Raw genomic sequence first — 20,294 nt, 5'->3', positions numbered from 1 at the left:
TGTTTGACAGACCACATCTCATTCATCCATTCATCCTTCCATGGACCATTCCTTGGAATAGTCAAAAGGCTGCTCCCTGCTTTGGACGATCATGGATAATGCTGCTCCACCTCCTTATCTTTCATTCACTTACGTTCAGCACCTGTCATCCTGCCTGACACAGCAGGGGGAAGGGAGTAAAAAGAGTATTCGCCATCCACTTTCAAAAGTGCATTTTAGGAAATTAGGTGAAATGGGCTTTCCATGTGATTTTTAAATCAATAGATATTTTTAATGCTATTATACTTGCCATAAAATTGAAGTAATTATATGTTCATACACTAAGTTAATTGTACTAACATACATATAATTTCAGTGGAACTATAAATCAGCATAACTATAAAATTCTGTCTTTAAATTATTAACCAAACAGACCAGAACTGCTACATCCAAATGAGTATTTTCCTGACAATTTGGAAGGCTCTACATTTATGGATCACTGGGAACATTCAAAGCCCAACTGTAACTCCAGATGATGATGGCTAGTAAGAGGCCTCACAAAATTGACATCCATACCTGGAAGCCACACGCAGTCGACAATAGCAAGATAAGTCAGTGAGTCCTCACCTTACTCAACCAGCTTAGTTGTGTGAATAACTTAACTATTTCTAGAACAGAAAGCCTATCTTCCAGACAAAGATATTGTCACCATAGGGAGGACTCAAAAGCACACGCCATCAGGTTTGAAGCCAGTTTCATAAGAGGTATTGATGAGCTACAGCATCTGCACCCCTCTGCCCAAGTGGCCATACCAAAGGAAACAGAACGCATTCAGATGGTGCAGGATCTAGCATGCTGGTCATAAAAATCCATCACATTTTATGGGCATTGCCATCATTTTGGTGCCTGCAGCTTGTTTCATAGTCACACACATACACACAGTAAAATGGCAATTAAAAGGGCAAGCAGCTTGATAGCAAAGAAACACTAGTTTCAGGCTGAGGAGACATTCATTTTCCTTACTTTACAAATAAATATTGTCCCTCATTAGGGAATTCAGGCAAATTGAAAATGTGATTAAATCTGATGATAGGATGAGATAAGGCAATTCATCTCCCTTTAACGTACTAATACCTCCTTAATGCTTATTCATACGACAAATGAACCATTGGATTAGAAGAACTCAAGGTCAAAAGCCTACTTTTGCCAGGGTGGGCTCATTCTCTCAGCCTCATGTGCTGGCTGTAACACATCCCAGTGGTGAGACAGTGCTCCAAACCTTTGTTGCCTACGTGATGAATATGAAAGATGGTCTGAACCTTCAGGCAAAAACTATGAGTACTGTTATCTTTTCTGGGTGAGAGAAGAAAACAACTCGATCTAGTTTTTCTTCCTGGATTCACTGTTTTCTGTTCTGAAAGCCACCAGCTTTGCTAGATCTAACAGGACAGGTGGAGATCCATACATGCCCCCACCTCATCATGCAAATTCCCATGGGTCTTCATAAGACTGGTTTTGGGGATGTTTGTTTTCTTCCTTTGGCCAGCTTGGTGGAGAAAGATTGTTAATAAAACCTTTTGAGTTAATTGGGGGAAAAATAGGAGACTGTGCTCTTAACAAATGATAACCTTGAGAAGGTAAGAGCAAAAATATATGACCAAAATAATGTGTAAAATTAGGATAGTCAAACACAAGGCAGTTAAATTCACTCTCACATCCATGAATGTTACTTTGCTGATATTCCACATTCACACCTTGTGCTAAACCTTTGAGCACTGTCATAAAAAAGAAAAACATTTAATTATCTCCTGACAGGGGCTCCACATTCCATAGACTTAGGCAAGTGCCAGAGGAAACAGACGGGCTTTCTACTGGTTATGCCAAGCCAAAAGCCTTTCCAAAATCACAGAAGGTAATGTTACGGTCAAGGAAGGTGGCTCCTTGGTGAGGAGAGGACTTTCCTCAAAGAGCCATGCCTAGAACCAGGGTGTGGGGGGTTGGGGGGTTGTAGGTGAACTTTAAACCAATTCAATGATATTTGTTGAGTTCCTACAGTATGCAAAACCCTACCCTGGGAACTGTGAGGGATGTGAGGCTAAGATTCTACCTACAACTTCAATGATAGCAATTTTGCAAATATACACACTCAACCTCAACTACCAATTGCATACCCAAAACAAAGAGTAGTGAAACGGTGAATCTAAAACTACCTATGACCTCAAAGCGTTTGATTTGGCATTATATCTTTCAATTTGGCATTATAACTCATACTATTTTCAGCAGAACCACCTTTTTTGGATAATTGATGATGCACAGTAATAAAATGAATACCTGTGAACTCACTACCCAAATTAGACTGTTAATAATACAGTTTCCCATGCTGCTCCCCTGCCACTTCCACCTCCCAAATAATTATTCTAGACTGTTTTCTTTTCCTTCATTCCCTGGTTTTTCCTCAATTTTATCATATATATATATATATATATATATATATATATATATATCTTTCAATACTATTCATTTTGTTTCAGAAATTCTAAGAATGGTATTATGCTGTATGTATTCCTCTCTAAAGCACATTAAATGATGACACCTAAGCTGGGCTGCATAGGAAATGAAGTAATATGTTCTAAGAGTGTATCATATGATTGGTGGGCTGTGCTAGGGTCTGGGTGAACAGCTAGCAAAGGAAACTGAACAACAGTCTAAAGCGAATGGCCAGGGCACATGAAGTAGATAGTGAAATATAGGACAACTTACTGGTCCAAATATTTTACCCTTTCACCTTCCAAGATACACAATATCCAGGTCACAGTATGAATAAAAATGGCATTTTATTGCCTGGTATTTTTTAATCATGGAGGCTGGTCTCCAAAGCAAGGGACCTGAGCTTCTTAGTCCTGAAGACAGAGGTCTTTTAATTCCACACAGAAGGCATCTGGATGTTCTCCTTCCTCTTAGGATTTCGTGTTACAGCATGTTTGAGTTTTATAATGGCAAAAGCTGTCTGGGAAAGTCATTAACTTTTCAGGATGGGCCTCTCCATTCCTCCCCAAACTTCAGCAAAGGAGACAAAAGCTGCAGAGTCTGTGTCACTATCAGGATTATTCAAGGGAGGGGGATGATTTATGCCGGTAAGTTTTAAGAGGAGCATTATGAGCCATTAATGTGAGCCCATATGTATAAGCTTGCTCATTCTCACAGGCAAATTAGTGAGATCAGCGGACCCCATCTATGCCTGGGGCTGAAAAACTCCAGGACTTCCTCCTGGGTCAAACTTAAAATGCTCAATTGGAGGATGTTTCTGAAGTGCTTTAGCAAACCCCCTGATAAGCACTTAACACGGTAACAGGGAATGAACTGGGTCCTGGATATACCTCTATAAGGCACTCTCCTCAGATCATGAAGGGATCTGTCCAAGATGGCCAGAGCAGACAACCTGAGTGAGGAAGGCAAGCTCATCTTCCATCAGACACCAATTTCCAGAGGGCAGGGCACACCCACAAAAGGCAAAGACCTTTGACTAAACAAGAAGATGCAGAAAGGCTTCCAGGAGTGTCAGGTCATGGCCCAGAAAGAAAGCAAAATGCCTATTAAAATGTCAAGCACGGTAGGAAGGAGGCAGCTTTTCACTGGAGGATGTTAAGGGGGAGACGGAGCCAGGAAAAGTGGACCAAGGCCCTGAGAATGAAAGGATGGTTAGTTTTAGATCAGAAATACCCAATTTCAAGCTCCTTGAATTTCAGGTATGCTGTGGTTTAGATGTGATTCATTTGTCCTCAAAGCTCATGTTGAAATTTGATCCCCAATGTGGTGGCAGTGGGAGGAGGGGCCTAGTGGGATGTGTTTGGGTTATAGGGGCAGATCCCTCATGAATGGTATGGTGCTGTTCTCACAGTAGTGTGTTCTCGCTATAGTGAGACTGAATTCGTTCTCCTGGGAATGGATTCATTCCTGCGACAGTGAGTTGTTATAAAGACAGGATGCCCCTCAGATTTTGTCTTTTTGCACATGTCTGCTTCTGCTTTGACATTCTCCACCATGTTATGACATCAGGACAGCCCTTGCCAGAAGCCAGGGCAATGCCCTTGAACTTCCCAGCCTACAGAACTGTGAGCTAAATAAACCTTTTTAAAATAAATTACCTAGTCTCGGGTATTCTGTTGCAGCAACAAAAAATGGACTAAGACTTTGTGTACTTTGTTACACTTTGCCTTTTTGAAGATGTGGATCTCGTTTGGGACTACATGGCCTAAGGAAAGCCAAAAGCAGGGGTTCTGCCTACATTTGGGACAGAGTTTTAAGAAGCACCAGGATGCACATGGGGCTGGGTGTGGTGGTGGTGGCAGTGGCAAAAGAATACAAGCAGGATCAGACCACCTGCTGTTCTTTCTGCACATGAACTCGATCCTTCTCTGATCTTGGTGAGTTTCCTGTTGCTGGGGCAGGGAGAGTTGCAGGGCAGTGCTAGGTAGAAAGGACTCTCTACATTAGGGCCCCTTATATCCAAATGATGTCCTGACTCACCATAAATGGACAGATAACCTCATGGAAGGCAGTAGAACACAGTGGTCAGAAGCTGGGCCCTCAAGCCAGTCAGCTTTGGGAAAGTCACATAAGCCTGTGTTATTGTTAAATGAGCTAACACTAGTGCTGAGAAGTGACTTGGCACAAAAGCGCTCCATAACCAGTAGTTTTTCAACTACAGGGTTCAAAATACATAAGCTCAGAACAAATGAAGGGGAAAATACATGCCAAGGTGCTTTATTCTTTAAATGTATATATTGGATCCTGAATATTCTGGTTTCCATGTTTTCCTGTCTCAAAATATAGAGTGGACTGGGTGCTGTGACTCATGCCTATAATCCCAGCACTTTGGGAGGCTGAGGTGGGAGGATCACTTCAAGACCAGCATGAGCAACATGGTGAGACCCTATCTCTACACACACACACACACACACAAATTATTATTTTTTTAAGTTAGCTGGGCATGGTGTCGCATGCCTGTTCCCAGCTACTTGGGAGGCTGAGGTGGGAGGACTGCTTGAGCCTAGGAGATTGAGGCTATAGTAAGCCATGATTGCACCACCACACACACTCCAGCCTGGGTGACAGAACAAGACCCTGTCTCAAAAAAATAAAAATAAAAATATAGAGTAGTCATTTAAATGAGCAAAAACAGTTAGAAATAATGCCAGTTAATAGCATATGAACAGAGGCTCAATCCTCCAATGAAAGTCAACTTTAAAACATGTGTAAAACATTTAGTATGAATAAGAATTAAAAAAAAAAAAAAAGAAAGAAAGAGAGAAAGAACAATGACCTGAACTTAGAGTGGTGAAGAAACAGACTGGTTCTCTTCCGGTGGCTATTTGGCCATATCAATGAAGACTGTAAATGTGCATGCCAGCAATTCCACCTTTAGGAATTTATTCTGAGAAAATAAATGAGGTTACAAGAACAATCTTTCACAGTATCAAAAGATTAACAATTTATTGGTATGTTCAAAAAAGCTAGAAGATAGGATCTTGAATGTTTCTAATGCAAAGAAATGATAAATGTTTGAGGCGGTGGATAACCTAATTGCCCTGATTTAATCATGATGCATTGTATATGTGTATTAAAAAAAATCACTTGAACCCCATAAATTTGTGCAATTATTACTGTCAACAAAGAACAAAAGGAAAATAATTGGAACCAACCTAAATGCTCAGCAGCATGGGAATGGTTAAACACATTACAATATATGGCATCAGATCTTGGCAATTTAAAAAATGTATATTTTTAAAAAAAAATTACAGTACATCCATATGCCGCCTTGTGCAGCCATTAAAAATGGCAAAATTGCCTTTGTAGGCTACAGGAAAAGATAGCCATAGATTAAGATTTAGAGTAATAGACATGGCACGATCCCATTTGTTTTGAGTACATATTGTGCATAAGTCTAAAGCAGCACTGCCCAAGAGAAACAGAATGCAAACTACAACTCTGAGCCACCTGTGGTACTTTAAATTTTCTAATAATCACATATAAAAGGTGAGTTGAACAGAATATTTTAGCCAATATACAAATAACAATCACTTCAACACATAACCAATATAAGAAGTATGAAGGATATTTTGCATACATTTTTCTAAGTCTTGGAAACCCAGTGTGTACAGTACTGCATGCTTCCAGCTCATCCCTAGCTGGGCCAGCCTCATCACAAGTGCTCAGCAGCCACATGCAGTTACCCTGTTGGACAACGGAGGTCCAGAGAACATGCCTAAGTGGTCAAGAGTAGCTGTTTCTGGGAATGAGACTAAGAGCTTTTGTCTTTCCTGCATTGTATGGATTGTTTCAATAATCATTTGTATGCACAGAGGGAAAAGAGAAGCATTGTGAAAAATACTTTCTAATTTTCCTTTAAAGCTATAATAAGAGACCAGAAAGCACAGGTTAAACTTAAAACTTCTTTCGGACTGCTCTTGCTCCTTCCCCAGGGATGGTGGAGAGTACGATGCCTTGTCTACCGCTCTCATAGTTCATGTTTGTAGCAATCCTACTTCCTCTTTCACCAAGACTCCTTGTGATCAAGACCCCTGCAGGACAGCAGGGAAGGGTTAGGGGAAAAAACATGCTAGCCACATAATGCTGACTGCCACCCAGCATGGTGACTGGAGGGAGAAGCAAACTGATGAACAGTTGCCAACACTATGTTAGACAGGCACTTCACATGGATTAGGATCATAAGCCTCCAGTAACTTCCCCATGGTGCAGGTACCACCCCAATTCTTCAGATAAAGAAATCAAGGCTTAGAAAGTATCTGTTCCAATGTGTTGTAGCTGAAAGCGCCACAATATCCAGGGTGTCCATGTCAAGATCATAGTCACAAAGGCCTTGGAAATGCCCATACCAAGCTCCTGATCTTACCCTTATTAACACCATGCTATCAGACAACTGCATTTCTTCATTAAAGAAAAGCAAATCCCAGGCATCATCTGCAAGAACCCCAGATCCTGACATTTCTCCTCTAAGCTCTTTGGTAAATCTCCAAATGTAAATAAATGCTTTCACTTAGACAAACCATTTTCATCCCAAACCCAACATGTCAAAAATCAAGAATTATCCCTGCTCCAACCTGACTTCTGTCCACACTCAAGGTGGACATTTCAAGTTCATAGTTGACTCTTCTACTTCCCTTGCCCTTAATAAAACATTTATTGAGTTCTAGTCTCTGTAATCTCTACGTAACTACAAAAAGTAGTAATGAGTACACCTAGCATCCAGATCTTCATTTCTAAATTCCATTCTTCAATAAAAGGAAACTGACAGGCATCAGCTTAACCAAGGGATCAAAGTGATCCGTCAGTAACAAGATACATTGATATCACTGTCTCCTGAGGTGATGCAGTGAGAAAGGCACAGCATTTCTGATGTGTTCTTGCCCAAAATTCACAACCTCCATGTAAGCATAAGACAGTCTGACAAACCCAAAATCATTCTATAAAATTATTGAGAAATGCTTTTTGGGGGGGCTGGGGGAACAGGGTCTCACTCTGTCACCCAGCCTGGAGTGCAGTGGCACAATCACAGCTCACTGCTACCTCAATTCCCAGGCTCAAGCAATCCTCCCACCTTGGCCTCCAGAGTAGCTAGGACACAGGTGCATGCCATCACACCCAGCTAATTTTTTCTATTTTTTGTAGAGACGAGGTCTTGCTATGTTGTCCAGGCTGGTCTCGAACTCCTGGGTTTAAGGGATCCTCCCATCTTGGCCTCCCAAAGTGCTAGGATTACAGGTGTGAGTGACTGTGCCTGGCTTGACCAATGCTCTTCAAGTGTCAAGGTCATGAAAGACAAAAAACTGAGCAACTGTCACTAGATGGGGGCAGGGAGCTACAACCCTAAAGGCAATGTGGAATCCTAGACAGGATCCTGGCCCAGAAAAAGAACATTAGTGAAAAGGGTGGTAAAATTCCAGTGAGCTCTATAGACCAGTTAGTAGTATTACAGAAATGTTAATTTCCTGGTTTCAATAATTGCACTATGGTTATATGACATGTTAACACTAGAGCAATCTGGAAAAATATAGAAACTGCACTATTTTTGCAATGTTTCTGTAAGTCTATATTTCAAAATAGTTAAAAATAGTGCTATGATTATCCCCACATACATCTAGCTCATACCTGTCCCTATGCTTAAACTCACTCTCCCCTGTCTCCTCCTGAGAGAGCATCCTTCTTTACAGCCTCCTCATGCATTTCAAATCCTATTCATTCTTTAGGCCCCAGTCATGTCCCACTATACCTTAAAGGAAGCCTTTCCCCCAATACTGTAGCCCACCAGACCAACACTTCTGCAAAGTGCCTGTAACTTCTACAAAATGCCTGTAACTTGTAGAGGAGTAATGTGCACTCCTCTAATGACACACAGATAATCCTGTATTGTTAGTGTACTTTGTGTATTTAGCTTTTATCATCAAACACACTGAAGGCTCCTAAAAATGTCTGGCATGGCCTCTGTTCTCCAGAATCTCAGCCTATGTAGATAAGGCATCACATAAAAACTATCAAGAAGGTTGAGGCGGGTAGATCATGAGGTCAAGAGATCGAGACCATCCTGGCCAACATGGTAAAACCCCGTCTCTATTAAAAATACAAAAAGTAGCCGGGCATGGTGGCACACACCTGTAGTCCCAGTTACTCAGGAGGCTGAGGCAGGAGAATCACTTGAACCCAGGAGGCGGAGGTTGCAGTGAGTTGAGATCGTTCCACTGCACTCTAGCCTGGTGACACAGTGAGACTCTGTCAAAAAAAAAAAAAAAAAACCACACGTACCAACAAAGGAGGGCAGGGCAAGAGACTGCTCAATAAGTACAGGTTACAGGCCATTGGAATATGCCACATCCACAAGTCACAAGTAGAAACTTCAAAATTCTGATGATTGCCAACAGGGTCAAGCAGGATCCACTGGGCTTATAGGCCCATCTGAAAACGGGGAGTAGAGGATCAACGGAATTGGAACTAGGGATGAGAGAAGAAAAAAAACACATGCAAGACAGAGAATGAGGCTCAGAAGGAAAGTGACAGCATGACACGCAACCTCCATGCTTCTCTTCAGCCTTTCCTGGGACCCTAGAGGGGCCAAAGCCCTTGAGATTCTCAACATCCACTAAGCTAAGCCACCATGAGTTATGGGTTAACTTGGGCTCCTAGAATCTGATCCTGAGACAAGGAGTCCTGCTCAAGAGACTTGTAAGGCAGTGTTTTCAGGAAAAGACTGGTAGGGGAGTAGAGAAGGTGGACAAGAGAGGGAAGGAAGTCAAGCAAGCATGTGATATTAAGGAAAGTCCCAAGCATGGTAACTTTAGCTCAACTGTACAAAGAAACTGAAAACAGTATGGGCCATACTTTAGAGCTGTTCCATTCTTAAGGTGACGAGACAGGAAACTAATGTCATTACAGTGCCATTGGTTAAGGACTGTTCCCTCTTGCAGAGTGTCAATTCCCAGGCTCCCTATGCACACAGGCAAAACAGCTTCAGGAGCTTTGACAAAGAGATGGGTGCTGGCTATTGGGAGTGAGCTAACACCAAGGCAGTATGCAGGGAAGGGAGTAAGGGGGAAACAAGAGGAACACTAACAGCATCTGCTGACACTCTTCAAGTCCTCATGTATTTAACACTGTCACCACTTTTTGGAAAAAAGAACATCACTCAGAGCTACCAGCAAAAGAACAAATCATCAGCCCCTCCAGCAGGGGTGACTGGGTACAGAGGAAACAGGTGGCTCTTGCTGCCTTCAGACTGACACTTGGGAGAAACTTACATTACCTGAGGTATAGGTAAGGGACAGTTAAAGGACACCTGTCCAAAAGCACAGATCTATTTTTCAAATGATTGGTCCCAAATAAGCGCCCTTAGTAAAGGCTCCTGGGTGCAAAGCTGCCATACACATGGTGTGTCTGCCAGTAAAGTAACCTCCCAGCAGCACTCAAAAACCCACTGCTTAGACACCACCTATCAATTAGAAGCCAAGCAGGAAAAAAGGTTATTTGAAGGCACTGGTTTCAAGGCACCAGTTTCAATTTGACGATTTCTCATTCATTCTGCTGGCTAGAATCAAAGTAGCATATTGAAAATCCAGGTATTTGAAATAGCAGTATTTAAATTTTTTGTCCCAAATAACTCTTCTATAGACAAGAGTTGTATTACTCAGCCTGAGAAGGAGAGGTTACATTTTATGCTTTAAAATCAGACTACTATCTGCAATCATCATAATGAAATGGTATTCACCATGCTTGCACATGTGTGGGCTTCTTTCTGGATCTGTGCAAAGCAAAGCCCACATTGTCTTTTCCAGTGGGTTGGAAGCCAAGCACTCACACTGACCACATGCATGCCACTGTGACAACAGAGACCATCATCAGCTCCACCTTTAGAGCTGATGTGAGAGTGAATGAGACTGACTCACTTTGACATCACCCTGAAAGTGTCTGGCACTGACCGGTACTCTTTCTCCATCCAGAAAAACCTCACTACAAAGAAAACAATTTCTCAAAGGTGAGGTGTTGGGTCTTCTGAGAACAGGAGTGTCTCTGTTCATAGAGAAGTGCCCTTTGGCCCCCGACCTACCAAAAAAAAAAACATGTAACATATAAACTGCCAGTTGAAGGGAACAGATCAAGAAGAGCAAGAACACATTTAATTGGATGGAGGGAAAAAGAAAGTCTTTTCTTAGATAACTAGAAATACACTAGGTTCTTACTGAATGCTATTTAATACAAGCTAATATATATTTAAATGTTTCATATTCCAATAATAACATCTTCTAACTGTCACAAAAGCAACAGGTATAATCAAAGGGCTTTAAATTTTCGATTCCCAAAAATGTATAAATGCTGTTAGCATAATGGGTAATTATTTCCATCACACATAATACACTGATGTGTGTGTCTGGCTCCAGTGTTCATCACATTAGGAAAGCCCACTCGCAAGTTAAAAATAAAAGGGAACATTGGCTATTTTGATAATACACTAAAATGAATAATCTCTAAGAAACAAAGTGAATCTGAGTAGCAGGCACAACTTCCCTGTGTAACCTATGATTCACATGCACACTGAGAAGCCAGCTTGGCAAGTGGGGAGACCATGGTTAGGCAACTACACAACTGCTTCTCATAGTAAAGCACAAGCGTGTTAATTGCCAGGAAGAATAACAGATGCTCAAAACATAAGTCTAGCAGCTACTGTCTTGGGTCCCAGAAAATCTCCTTAATTTCAGAATCAAGACCCTAAATGATTAAGAACTGGAAACCCATTAACAGAGCAAGGTGCAGCCCAGAAGCCCTTAGGGAAGAATTCTAATTTTTGTTTGGGATTAATTATGCCAACCCCTCACACCAGTGAAGCTACTTTTTAAGTGTCTTATATCCAAGACCTTTCTCTGGTGACACCAGTTTTATACATCTCCATAACCTGAGAGAAAGTACACTGAAACCCAAGTTCAGACTCCCACTACTTCATCATTCCTAAGGATTAACATGCAATGTATTAATTTCTAACTAAAAATCAAATTGTTTTCTCCTACAAGTGTTGTCTTTAAAAGCAATCCAATATTAATTCTTGTTCTTCAAAACTAGTGCTCCGAAGATTAAGGGTTTATTCAATTGTCCATTAACCTCATATGAGCACTATTCAAGGTCATGGAAAATGCATATCATGAAAAAAATTCACATGGATTTCAGAGTTTTCTGCACCAAAACAAACTCATAGTTTTATACTTGTTATAACAAGTATGAATGGGATCTAGAACAGGGTCTAGTTTGAGGCACTAAGAAAGGTAAGTCATCAGTTTGAAAAGAAGCCCCTATCAAGGCAACATGAATTCTACTAAAATTGAAGCAAGACCAAACATCAAATTTATGATGAAGCACGGAGAGAAGAATTGTGAAATCATTACTTTATGAAAAGTTTATGGGGACAACGCCCCCAAAGAAATCAGTTTTTAAGTGGATAACTCATTTGAAGAAGGGACGAAGCGATGTGGAAGATGAAGCCTGTACCAGCAGACCATCCACATCCATTTGAGAGAAAAAAAAAAAAATGTATCTTGTTTGTGCCCTAATTGAAGAGGGCTGACAATGGTAGAAACAACAGCTGACACCACAGACATCTCAACTGGTTCAGCTTACACGATTCTGACCAAAAACAGTTGAGCAAAGTTCCCACTTGATGGATACCAAAACTGCTGCACCCAGATCAACCGCAGACAACAGCAGAGCTTTCGGCGGAAATTCTAAACAAGTGGGATCAAGACCCTGAAGCATTTCTTTGAATTGTAACGGGATGAAATGTGGCTCTCCCAGTACAATCCTGAAGACAAAGCCCAATCAAAGCAAAGACTGCGAAGAGGTGGAAGAGGTCTAGTCACAGCAAAGGTGGACTGGTTCAGAGCAGAGATCATAGCAACATTTTGGGGGAATGCTCAAGCCATTTTGCTTGTTGACTTTCTAGAAGGCCAAATGATGATGACATCTGCTTATTACGAGTGTCTTGAGGAAGCCAAAGCTTTAGCAGAAAAACATCCAGGAAACTTCCCCAGAAAGTCCTTTTCTGCCACAACAATGCTCCTTCTCATTCCTCTCAAAGAAGAGCAATTTTGCAAGAGTTTCTATGGAAAACTATTAGGCGTCCACCTCACAGTCCTGATTTGGCTCCTTCTGACTTTGTGTCCTAATCTTGAAGTAAATGACCTGCATCTTTTCCAGTTAATAATGTAAAAGAGACTGCATTGACATGGTTAAATTCCCAGGACCCTCAGTTCTTTAGGGACGAACTAAGTGGCTGGTATAACTTACAAAAGTGTCTTGAACTTGATGGAAACTGTGTTGAGAAATAAAGTTTATACTTTTAATCTTTTAACTCCATTTTTCCCCCACAAACTTTCCCCCTCATATAATACAGCAATTCAATATTGCCTGACAAAATACTTTAACACATTGTAGGTATATTCAGTTGAGTCACTCCTTTTACTTAGGAGTACAAGTTGTATCTCCATGCACTTTAATGTAACAAAGCTTCGGCTCTTTGAGCACTCCAGTTCAGATTTTTCCCCTGCCTCACTGGCTTCCAGCCTGCAGTCCCAGCTCCTGAAAACCTAACCGGCTTCAGGGAAAGAACTGAAAGCTGAGCTTTTAGGGATCCTCCCAATACCTCCACAGCTAAGAGGGGTGGGGTGCCGTTCCAAGGCCAGGACTGCCACAGAGTTCACGCCCTGGCTCCCGCCTCCTCCCCTCCTCCCCGAGAGGCCGTCGCCCATCACTGATCGCTGCACAGGTGGCCCCTGGTGGGCTCGAAAGCGGTATCTGAGGCTGCTGCGGCCCCACCCCCAGCCAGGTGACAGCCTCTGCGGCCACCTTCGTGAGCGTGAACTCATCCCGGCCCTGCTCCCCTCCAGGAGGAATGGGAGAGTGGAAAATTCCTCAAACTTAGAAGGGTGGCCAGCCCACGGAGCTGAAGGGCTCCCACATGGGCTAGACAGCCGCGAGTGATCGCCAGGTAAGGACGCGGAAGTGACTGTTCCTACCCAGCCCAGACCTGTTGGCCCGGGCGGGTGTCCCGGGAATCGCACACCCACGCAACGCGCGTGGACACCACACGCACATACAACTCTGCATGAAGGCGTGTGCACAGGCACTGTTAAACGTGTTTTGGCCACCCAAGAAGACGAACAGGAAAACCAGGCATTGGACTATCCAAAACTTGTTTTCTTAAAGGGGCATGGGGCACATGTGAAGAAAAGGCCTTTGCCCCTCTCACTACTGACTCCAGATTGAAACTCTAAGGGTCCTGGGCGGCTGCAGCGCTGCCTCGAGCTCCCCTGGAAGTGGTGACTTGTCCCTAACTTTAACCACAGCAACTGCTGCGGAACGCGGGCGTCTCCGCCCGGTCTGCACCTGTTCCCGATTCGGAGCACCCAGCCTCGCACATCCCTTCTGACCTTGAAGGCATCCTGAAACTCACACCCTGCTCCCGGTTCGACTTTACTCCAATCCCCTCCCCGCAGTCACTGAAGCCCCCTTTGTACCAGAGGGGCCGCGTCAAAACACCCATCCCCAGCAAATTCACAACACTCTCCCCTGGGGTCTCCGGAGATAACGGCGCACCCCTCTACCCATTGCTTACCCCCACTCCATCCAGCCGCCGCGCCCTCACGCCAGGTTGTCTCCTCCCTCTCCACCAAGTCCAGAACCCCCACCTCTCCCAAGTCCAGGGTTCCCTGTTGTGGGTCTGCGGGAGGAAAGGACGCCTCGGGGGCGCGCCCTCGAGAGCCGGCGCCGCAGAGCCCCTGGGGCGGGGTCCACGGCGGGGACAGGGGACAGCAGCGGGCGCACCGCGGGGGACCGTCCCGCGCACGGCGCTCAGAGCTGGCAGGGTCGCCCTGCCGTTCGGGGAACTCGGCTGGAGCCGAGCCCAGGCAACGAAAGTGAGGGGCGCGGCGGGGAGGGGGCGACAGCCCCGGCTTGGTGCTGAGCCGTGGCGCTGCGGAACCTCCAGGAGCCGGGTGGCGGGTCAGTGCGGGCGTTCCCGGAACCGCCAAACTTTCTCCTCCAACCGAAGTTAGCGACTCCGAGGACGGTGATGAGGGGGACACGGGGGGGGTCTCCCGTCACCTCCCGCCTCCAGTAGCCGAGGGAGAAGGCGACCCTGAGTGCTAGGTGGCCCCGAGCGCGCCACCCCGGCCCCGCGGCGCCTCCCTCGCTGCCGCGCTCACCTGGCTGTAGAGCTCGCCCACCGACATGGCCCGGGCCGGGCGGGGCTTGGGCCCCGGCTCCTCGCTGCCCCGCGGCTCTCAGTCCGCGGCTGGCCCGCCTGGCGCCATGTTCCCGGGCTGGCCTGGAGTTTCTCGATCTTCTCGCTCTTCTCCGACCTGCCCCGCCGGCTTCCCGGAGGCGCCGCGGCCGGCTAAATCCCGGCGGCGCGACCTTTACTCCCGCGGCGGCGGCGCAGCTGCGGCCGGACAGGAGTTGCGAGCGCCGGGGGAGGAGGCCGCGCCGCACCGCTCCCCGCCCAGGTGTGGGAAGGAGGCGAGGGCCGGCGAGGAGGGAGGACCCGCTCGCGTCAGAGCGGACGGCCCGTGCGCCGCCGCGCCTCTGAGCCCTGCCGGTGCCCGGCCCGACGCGCCCTCCCGCGCCCGCGCTGCCACCTGGGCCTCCGGGCCGGGGGCGGGGCGCTCAGAGAGGAGCTCGGGGACCGGCGCGGGCCGCCCCCTGCTGGACGCCGCGCAGGCACAGGTGCGCCCGGTGCCCGCACCTGCTCTGCCGCGCTCGGCTTCCACCCGCACCGGCCCCGCGGAGTCCGGCACGCACGCGGTGCAGACAAGATAAGGGGAGAGGAACTAACCAGAGAGGGGGGGAAAAAAGAGAAGCGTCTATGGCTGGAAGGCCCCAGACATTGCCCTCGATTTTACCTGGCTGTATTCAGCGCTTTCATGATTAAAATTCAGTTACTCGTAGATCGTTATTAAGGCGACCTGGATATACATACACCAAGGATCTTCTCCTTCAAACTGAACTCTCTGAGCGGAAATCCTTGTCAGAAAGGTGGGAGTCGTAACTCCTTCTGTACAAATATTGGCCACTTTTGCCCACAGCCTCCAAGGAGACTCCAGGCCACTCATCTCAGAGGGTTTCTGCTTTTCCGGGAAGTCTCACGTTCTCCCAACCCCCGTCTCTCCTACATGCAGACTCCGGGTCCTTCTGCCACTCACTACCTCGTTTATTTGTGTTCCCTCTCTGCCCATGGCACTTGGCTGCCTACAGCAACTTCAGCTCCTCTCCCACTTGCAGCGAAAAGTAGAAATTTCAACCAAGAAAAAAAAACTGCCAGAAGTCTGTGGTGGGAGACCAGGGGCTGTCAGAGGAGACACTCCGTTCTGAAGGTGACATCTGTCCCTGACCCAGGGGTTGCCCCTGAAAAGTGGTTCTCAACCAGAAGATACATCTGTACCAGCCCGGGCCGTTTTTGAGGAGCCCCAGAAGGTGATTCTCAGAGGCATCCCACCTGGAACGCAAGATCCCGTTGTAATTCACCTGTGCAGGCCTTCCCATGGGCACCTCCACAATGAGAGTCACCTGGGGAGCTTTAAGCGTTCCAAGGAAGAGGCCCCAACCCAAGGAATTCTGATATAATGAAGGATGGGTCCTGGGTATCCCAGTTTTTAAAGCTCCTCTGAAAGTCTAAAGGATAGTACTTCCAGGGTGACAAATGCATTGACCAAAGCTTGGGCGGCTCTCATTGGACCTAAAATGGAACTCTTCATATCAGTGGCAAGAGCAGAAAGGGATTTTTTTCTCTTCCTCAAAAGTTTTTCTGCATAGTTCCCTTCCCCGAATTCCTGTAGCTCTTAAAGTGTGTCCCCACCCCCCACGCCCACCATCAGCATCATCTGGTAACTTGTTAGAAATACAAGTTATTGGGCTCCACTGCAGACCTACTGAACCAGAAACTCTGGTGTGGGGCCAGTACTCATTGTTCTTTCTGCCTCCGGGTGATTCTCCCCTTTTTGAATAAGAAAGTCGTCAGTCTTGTCTAGATCCTGGCCTCTTCCTCCACCACCATTAGTGGTCCCATCTCTCTACTAGCAACTCTTCCTCTCTCCACTGGCTCCTGGCTTTTTGTGTTTTCCTCTCCTGCTAAACTTCTTAAAGCAGTAGCTTCACTTATTTAGCTATCTCCACTTACAATCAGTCCCTCCTTAATTCTCTGATTCTCAACACTTTATGCACATCTAAATCACTTTTGAAACAAGTTGGATGTCTGGTTCCCACTCCCAGAAATTGATTTAACTTGTCTGGGGGGTGTTGCCCTGGGTGAAAGGATTCTGAAGAGCTCCCAGATGGTTCTAATGGCAGCCAAGTTTAAGAGTTGCTGTTCTGGCTGGGTGTGGTGGCTCACGCCTATAATCCCGGCACTTTGGGAGGCCAATGTGGGCCGATCACTTGAGGTCAGGAGTTCAAGACCAGCCTGGCCAACATGGTGAAAGCCCCGTCTCTACTGAAAATACAAAAATTAGCTGGGCGTGGTGGCGCATGCCTGTAATCCCAGCTACTTGGAAGGCTGAGGCAGGAGAATTACTTGAACCTGGGAGGTGGAGTTGCAGTGAGCTGAAACCACACCACTGCACTCCAGCCTGGGTGACAGAACAAGACTCCATCTTTAAAAAATAAAAAATAAATAAAAGTTGCTGTTCTAATTTCTTCTTATTTGGCTTCCACTCAGCCCTATGCTATTGAAATTGCCTCATCACTGTGAAGCATGGGGTGGGAATTGATTCAACCCATTACGTTAAACCATCTCTTCCCTGGGTATTATTTTTCTCTTGTTTTCTCAGCCTCTCTAACCAAACCTTCTCAACATTATTTTCTAGGCCTGCGTCCTCTTCCTGGTTTCTGAATAAAACTATGCTCCATTTCAGAGATCTCATCTTTCTTCTCAGCCACGCCCCCATTTTGTCTCTCGCTCACAATGCTAATTCTCGAATCTAATTCTAACCTTACTCAAGATCCACCTTTCCACCTGCAGATAGGCAACGGTAACAATGCCACTTGGACCTCGGACCAACCTGACACTCATTTGTTTCCATCCTTTCTCCCCACCCCTAACTGGTTCCAACTGTCTGGCTTCCATCACACCTGGCACAAATGAAAGGCTCAATTCATGTTGACTGAACTGAATCGCATTCCTGAATCCTACACTTGGCCAGAGCTTTGTGAATTTCTAATCCCACAGTCAGATATGGTCTTTCCCTCCTTTGAACAATAAAGACATTTTAAAACTTACTTGATCCAGGAAACATACCAAGCGCTTTACTTCTGTGATCTTGTTGAAGCCTCACAACCTTATAAAGGAGGTTCAGAATATTAAGCCTGTTTTACAGATGGGCAAAGTGAGGCTTAGGGAGGAAGGGTGTGAAAAACACTCTAGGTCAGACAGCTACTGTTCAATTAAAGTCTCACTCGAGTGTCTAACCCTTGCTTTTTATGTCAATGGATGTTGAGTGTGTACCAGGATTAAGGGGCTATCAGGGGATATTAATTCATTTGGTCAGAGACATGATCAATGAGTCTGAATTGCTTTTTTTTTTTTTTTTTTTTTGAGATGGAGTTTTGCTCTTGCTGCTCAGGCTGGAGTGCAGTGGTGCCATCTCAGCTCACCACAACCTCCACCTCCCGGGTTCAAGCAATTCTCCTTCCTCAGCCTCCCGAGTAGCTGGGATTATAGGCATGCGCCACCACGCCTGGCTAATTTTGTATTTTTAGTAGAGAGGGGGTTTAGTAGAGATTGATCAACCTCAGGCGATCTGCCCACCTCGGCCCCCAAAGTGCTGGGATGACAGACATGAGCCATCACGCCCGGCCTACGAGTCTGCAAATTTAATACATATCCCAGGTGGTGTAGGGCCCACACTTTGAGAAACATTGCTCTGTGCTCCATGGCTTCTCAAAGTAAAAAGAAGATACCTGTTGGAAATGCCTTAGTCTCCTTCCTGACAGGTGAGGATTTCTCTCACACAAATAACAAAAAGTGAACTTCCAAGGCATTCATTTGCACCCTGTATGATATGTGAACTAATATCCCTTTCTCCTCCTCACCACTAGGCTCTAAGAGTCTTGAGGGCAGGGACCACACCTGATCCATATTTGTGTCCTCTGCACATCCTAGAACATGACTTGCACAAAGTTGATCACAGTAAATAGTAGGTAAATTGAGATATGTTTTGGGCCAAGTCTTAAACGAAGTACTGCTCATTAATTAGTGGAAAAGAGAAAACAAAGGGATTACTAAACAGAAAAATTCGCATAAGCAAAGAAAGAAAGAGAGGAGGAATTCCACTAAGAAGAACCCTTCTTATTCACTGGCCCTTCTGTCAAAGCGGTTTATAAACTATACAGTGACAGTTAAAATTACTTTCTTATGGGCCGGACACAGTGGCTCATACCTGTAATCCCAGCACTTTGGGAGGCTGAGGCAGATCACCTGAGGTCAGGAGTTCACAACCAGCCTGGCCCACATGGTGAAACCCCATCTCTACTAAAAATACAAAAATTAGCATACCTGCAGACCCAGCTACTTGGGAGGCTGAGGCAGGAGAATCTCTTGAACCCGGGAGGCAGAGGTGGCAGTGAGCTGAGATTGTGCCAGTGTACTCCAGCCTGGGCAACAGAGTGAGACTCTGTTTCCAAAAATAATAATAATTTTCTTATATCTTCTCCTTTACCAAACAGATTAATATCTTCTCCCTTTCCTGCTCTATCCCGAAAGCCTCAGTTCCTGAAACAAAGGCTGTCTTTCTTGCTCATATTACATACCTACCATGGGTGGGATGCGGCTCTGCTCTAGAGACTTTCCTTTGGGCTCCTACCTGGAAGCTTCCCTGTGTTGTGGTGGAAGGAAAAGAGATGCAGCAAACCCCGTTCCAGCTTCTAAAGCTTCTGCTTGAGGACTGACTCACATTTCAGTACTGAGAGGGATGCACTCACATCTCATTGGCCAAAACAAGATGCAGGGCCGCTTCTGAAATTATCAGGGCAGGGCACTGACTGGAGGAGCAACCAGAACAGGACAGCAAATATTTCAAATGTTTTCAGTAATAACATAATCCATTAGACTCCTTTCTCTCCAAATTCTGTCTCTTCCAGAAACCTTGTCTTAAATTATGTCAGGATTTCTCCTGAGGTCTGGCCCCCCAAACCAGGGCAAGGGAATGAATAAAGTCAATTCTGGATCTGGATGAGGAGCCATAAAGTATATTCACAGTTGGAATATAAACTCCCCAAACGTGAAAAGGGGACAACTTTACCTGCATGGAAGAAAGGGTGAGAGAAAACAAACTTATCCCTGAACTAAAACCTGGGCATGGACTCACTGACCCTGAATCACAGTTTTTGGGGTGGAGGTCATCTAGCCTAATGCACAGTGCAAGAATGCTCAGCTTCCCAAATGTGGGACCACCCAGGCTCTGATTAGACACTGCTGCCGATAGAGAATTCATTATCCTGTGAGGCAGCCAGCACAGTCATTGAACTTCTGCAGGTCCTCTCTCATTTCCAGAGGTCCATAATGTCCTCATCACCCTCGGCCAGCTGGCAATCCACTGTCTCTCTCATACAGATTTGAGTACTGAGTTGAGTTTTCCAGATTGTATCCAAGAAATGGAAGTATGGTTGAAATAGTAGTCCCTGAGACATGGGAATAATGGTCAAAGTTGTTTTCCCCAACAGATAGTCATTAAAGCCCGATTATGGGATGCTTCTGAAATGGCTCCCAATAT

The 20,294-nt window shown here is 45.4% G+C and overlaps 1 protein-coding gene across 1 annotated transcript in view; it reads right to left on the bottom strand.

The window, feature by feature from the left end:
- MYO5B (myosin VB) overlaps positions 1-15,116 on the bottom strand; it is a 403,095-nt gene extending 387,979 nt beyond the window's left edge. Inside the window, exon 1 of the mRNA XM_030810458.1 lies at positions 14,736-15,116. Coding sequence (XP_030666318.1) covers positions 14,736-14,762 — 27 coding nt within the window. The 5' untranslated portion in view covers positions 14,763-15,116. The remainder of the gene's footprint in view (positions 1-14,735) is intronic.
- Positions 15,117-20,294: the final 5,178 nt, after the last annotated feature.

The sequence above is a fragment of the Nomascus leucogenys genome, chromosome 4, assembly GCF_006542625.1.
Source record: "Nomascus leucogenys isolate Asia chromosome 4, Asia_NLE_v1, whole genome shotgun sequence".
NCBI classification, from domain to species: domain Eukaryota; kingdom Metazoa; phylum Chordata; class Mammalia; order Primates; family Hylobatidae; genus Nomascus; species Nomascus leucogenys.
The sequence above is the reverse complement of the archived record's forward strand: the minus strand, read 5'-3'. Positions and strand labels throughout refer to the sequence as shown.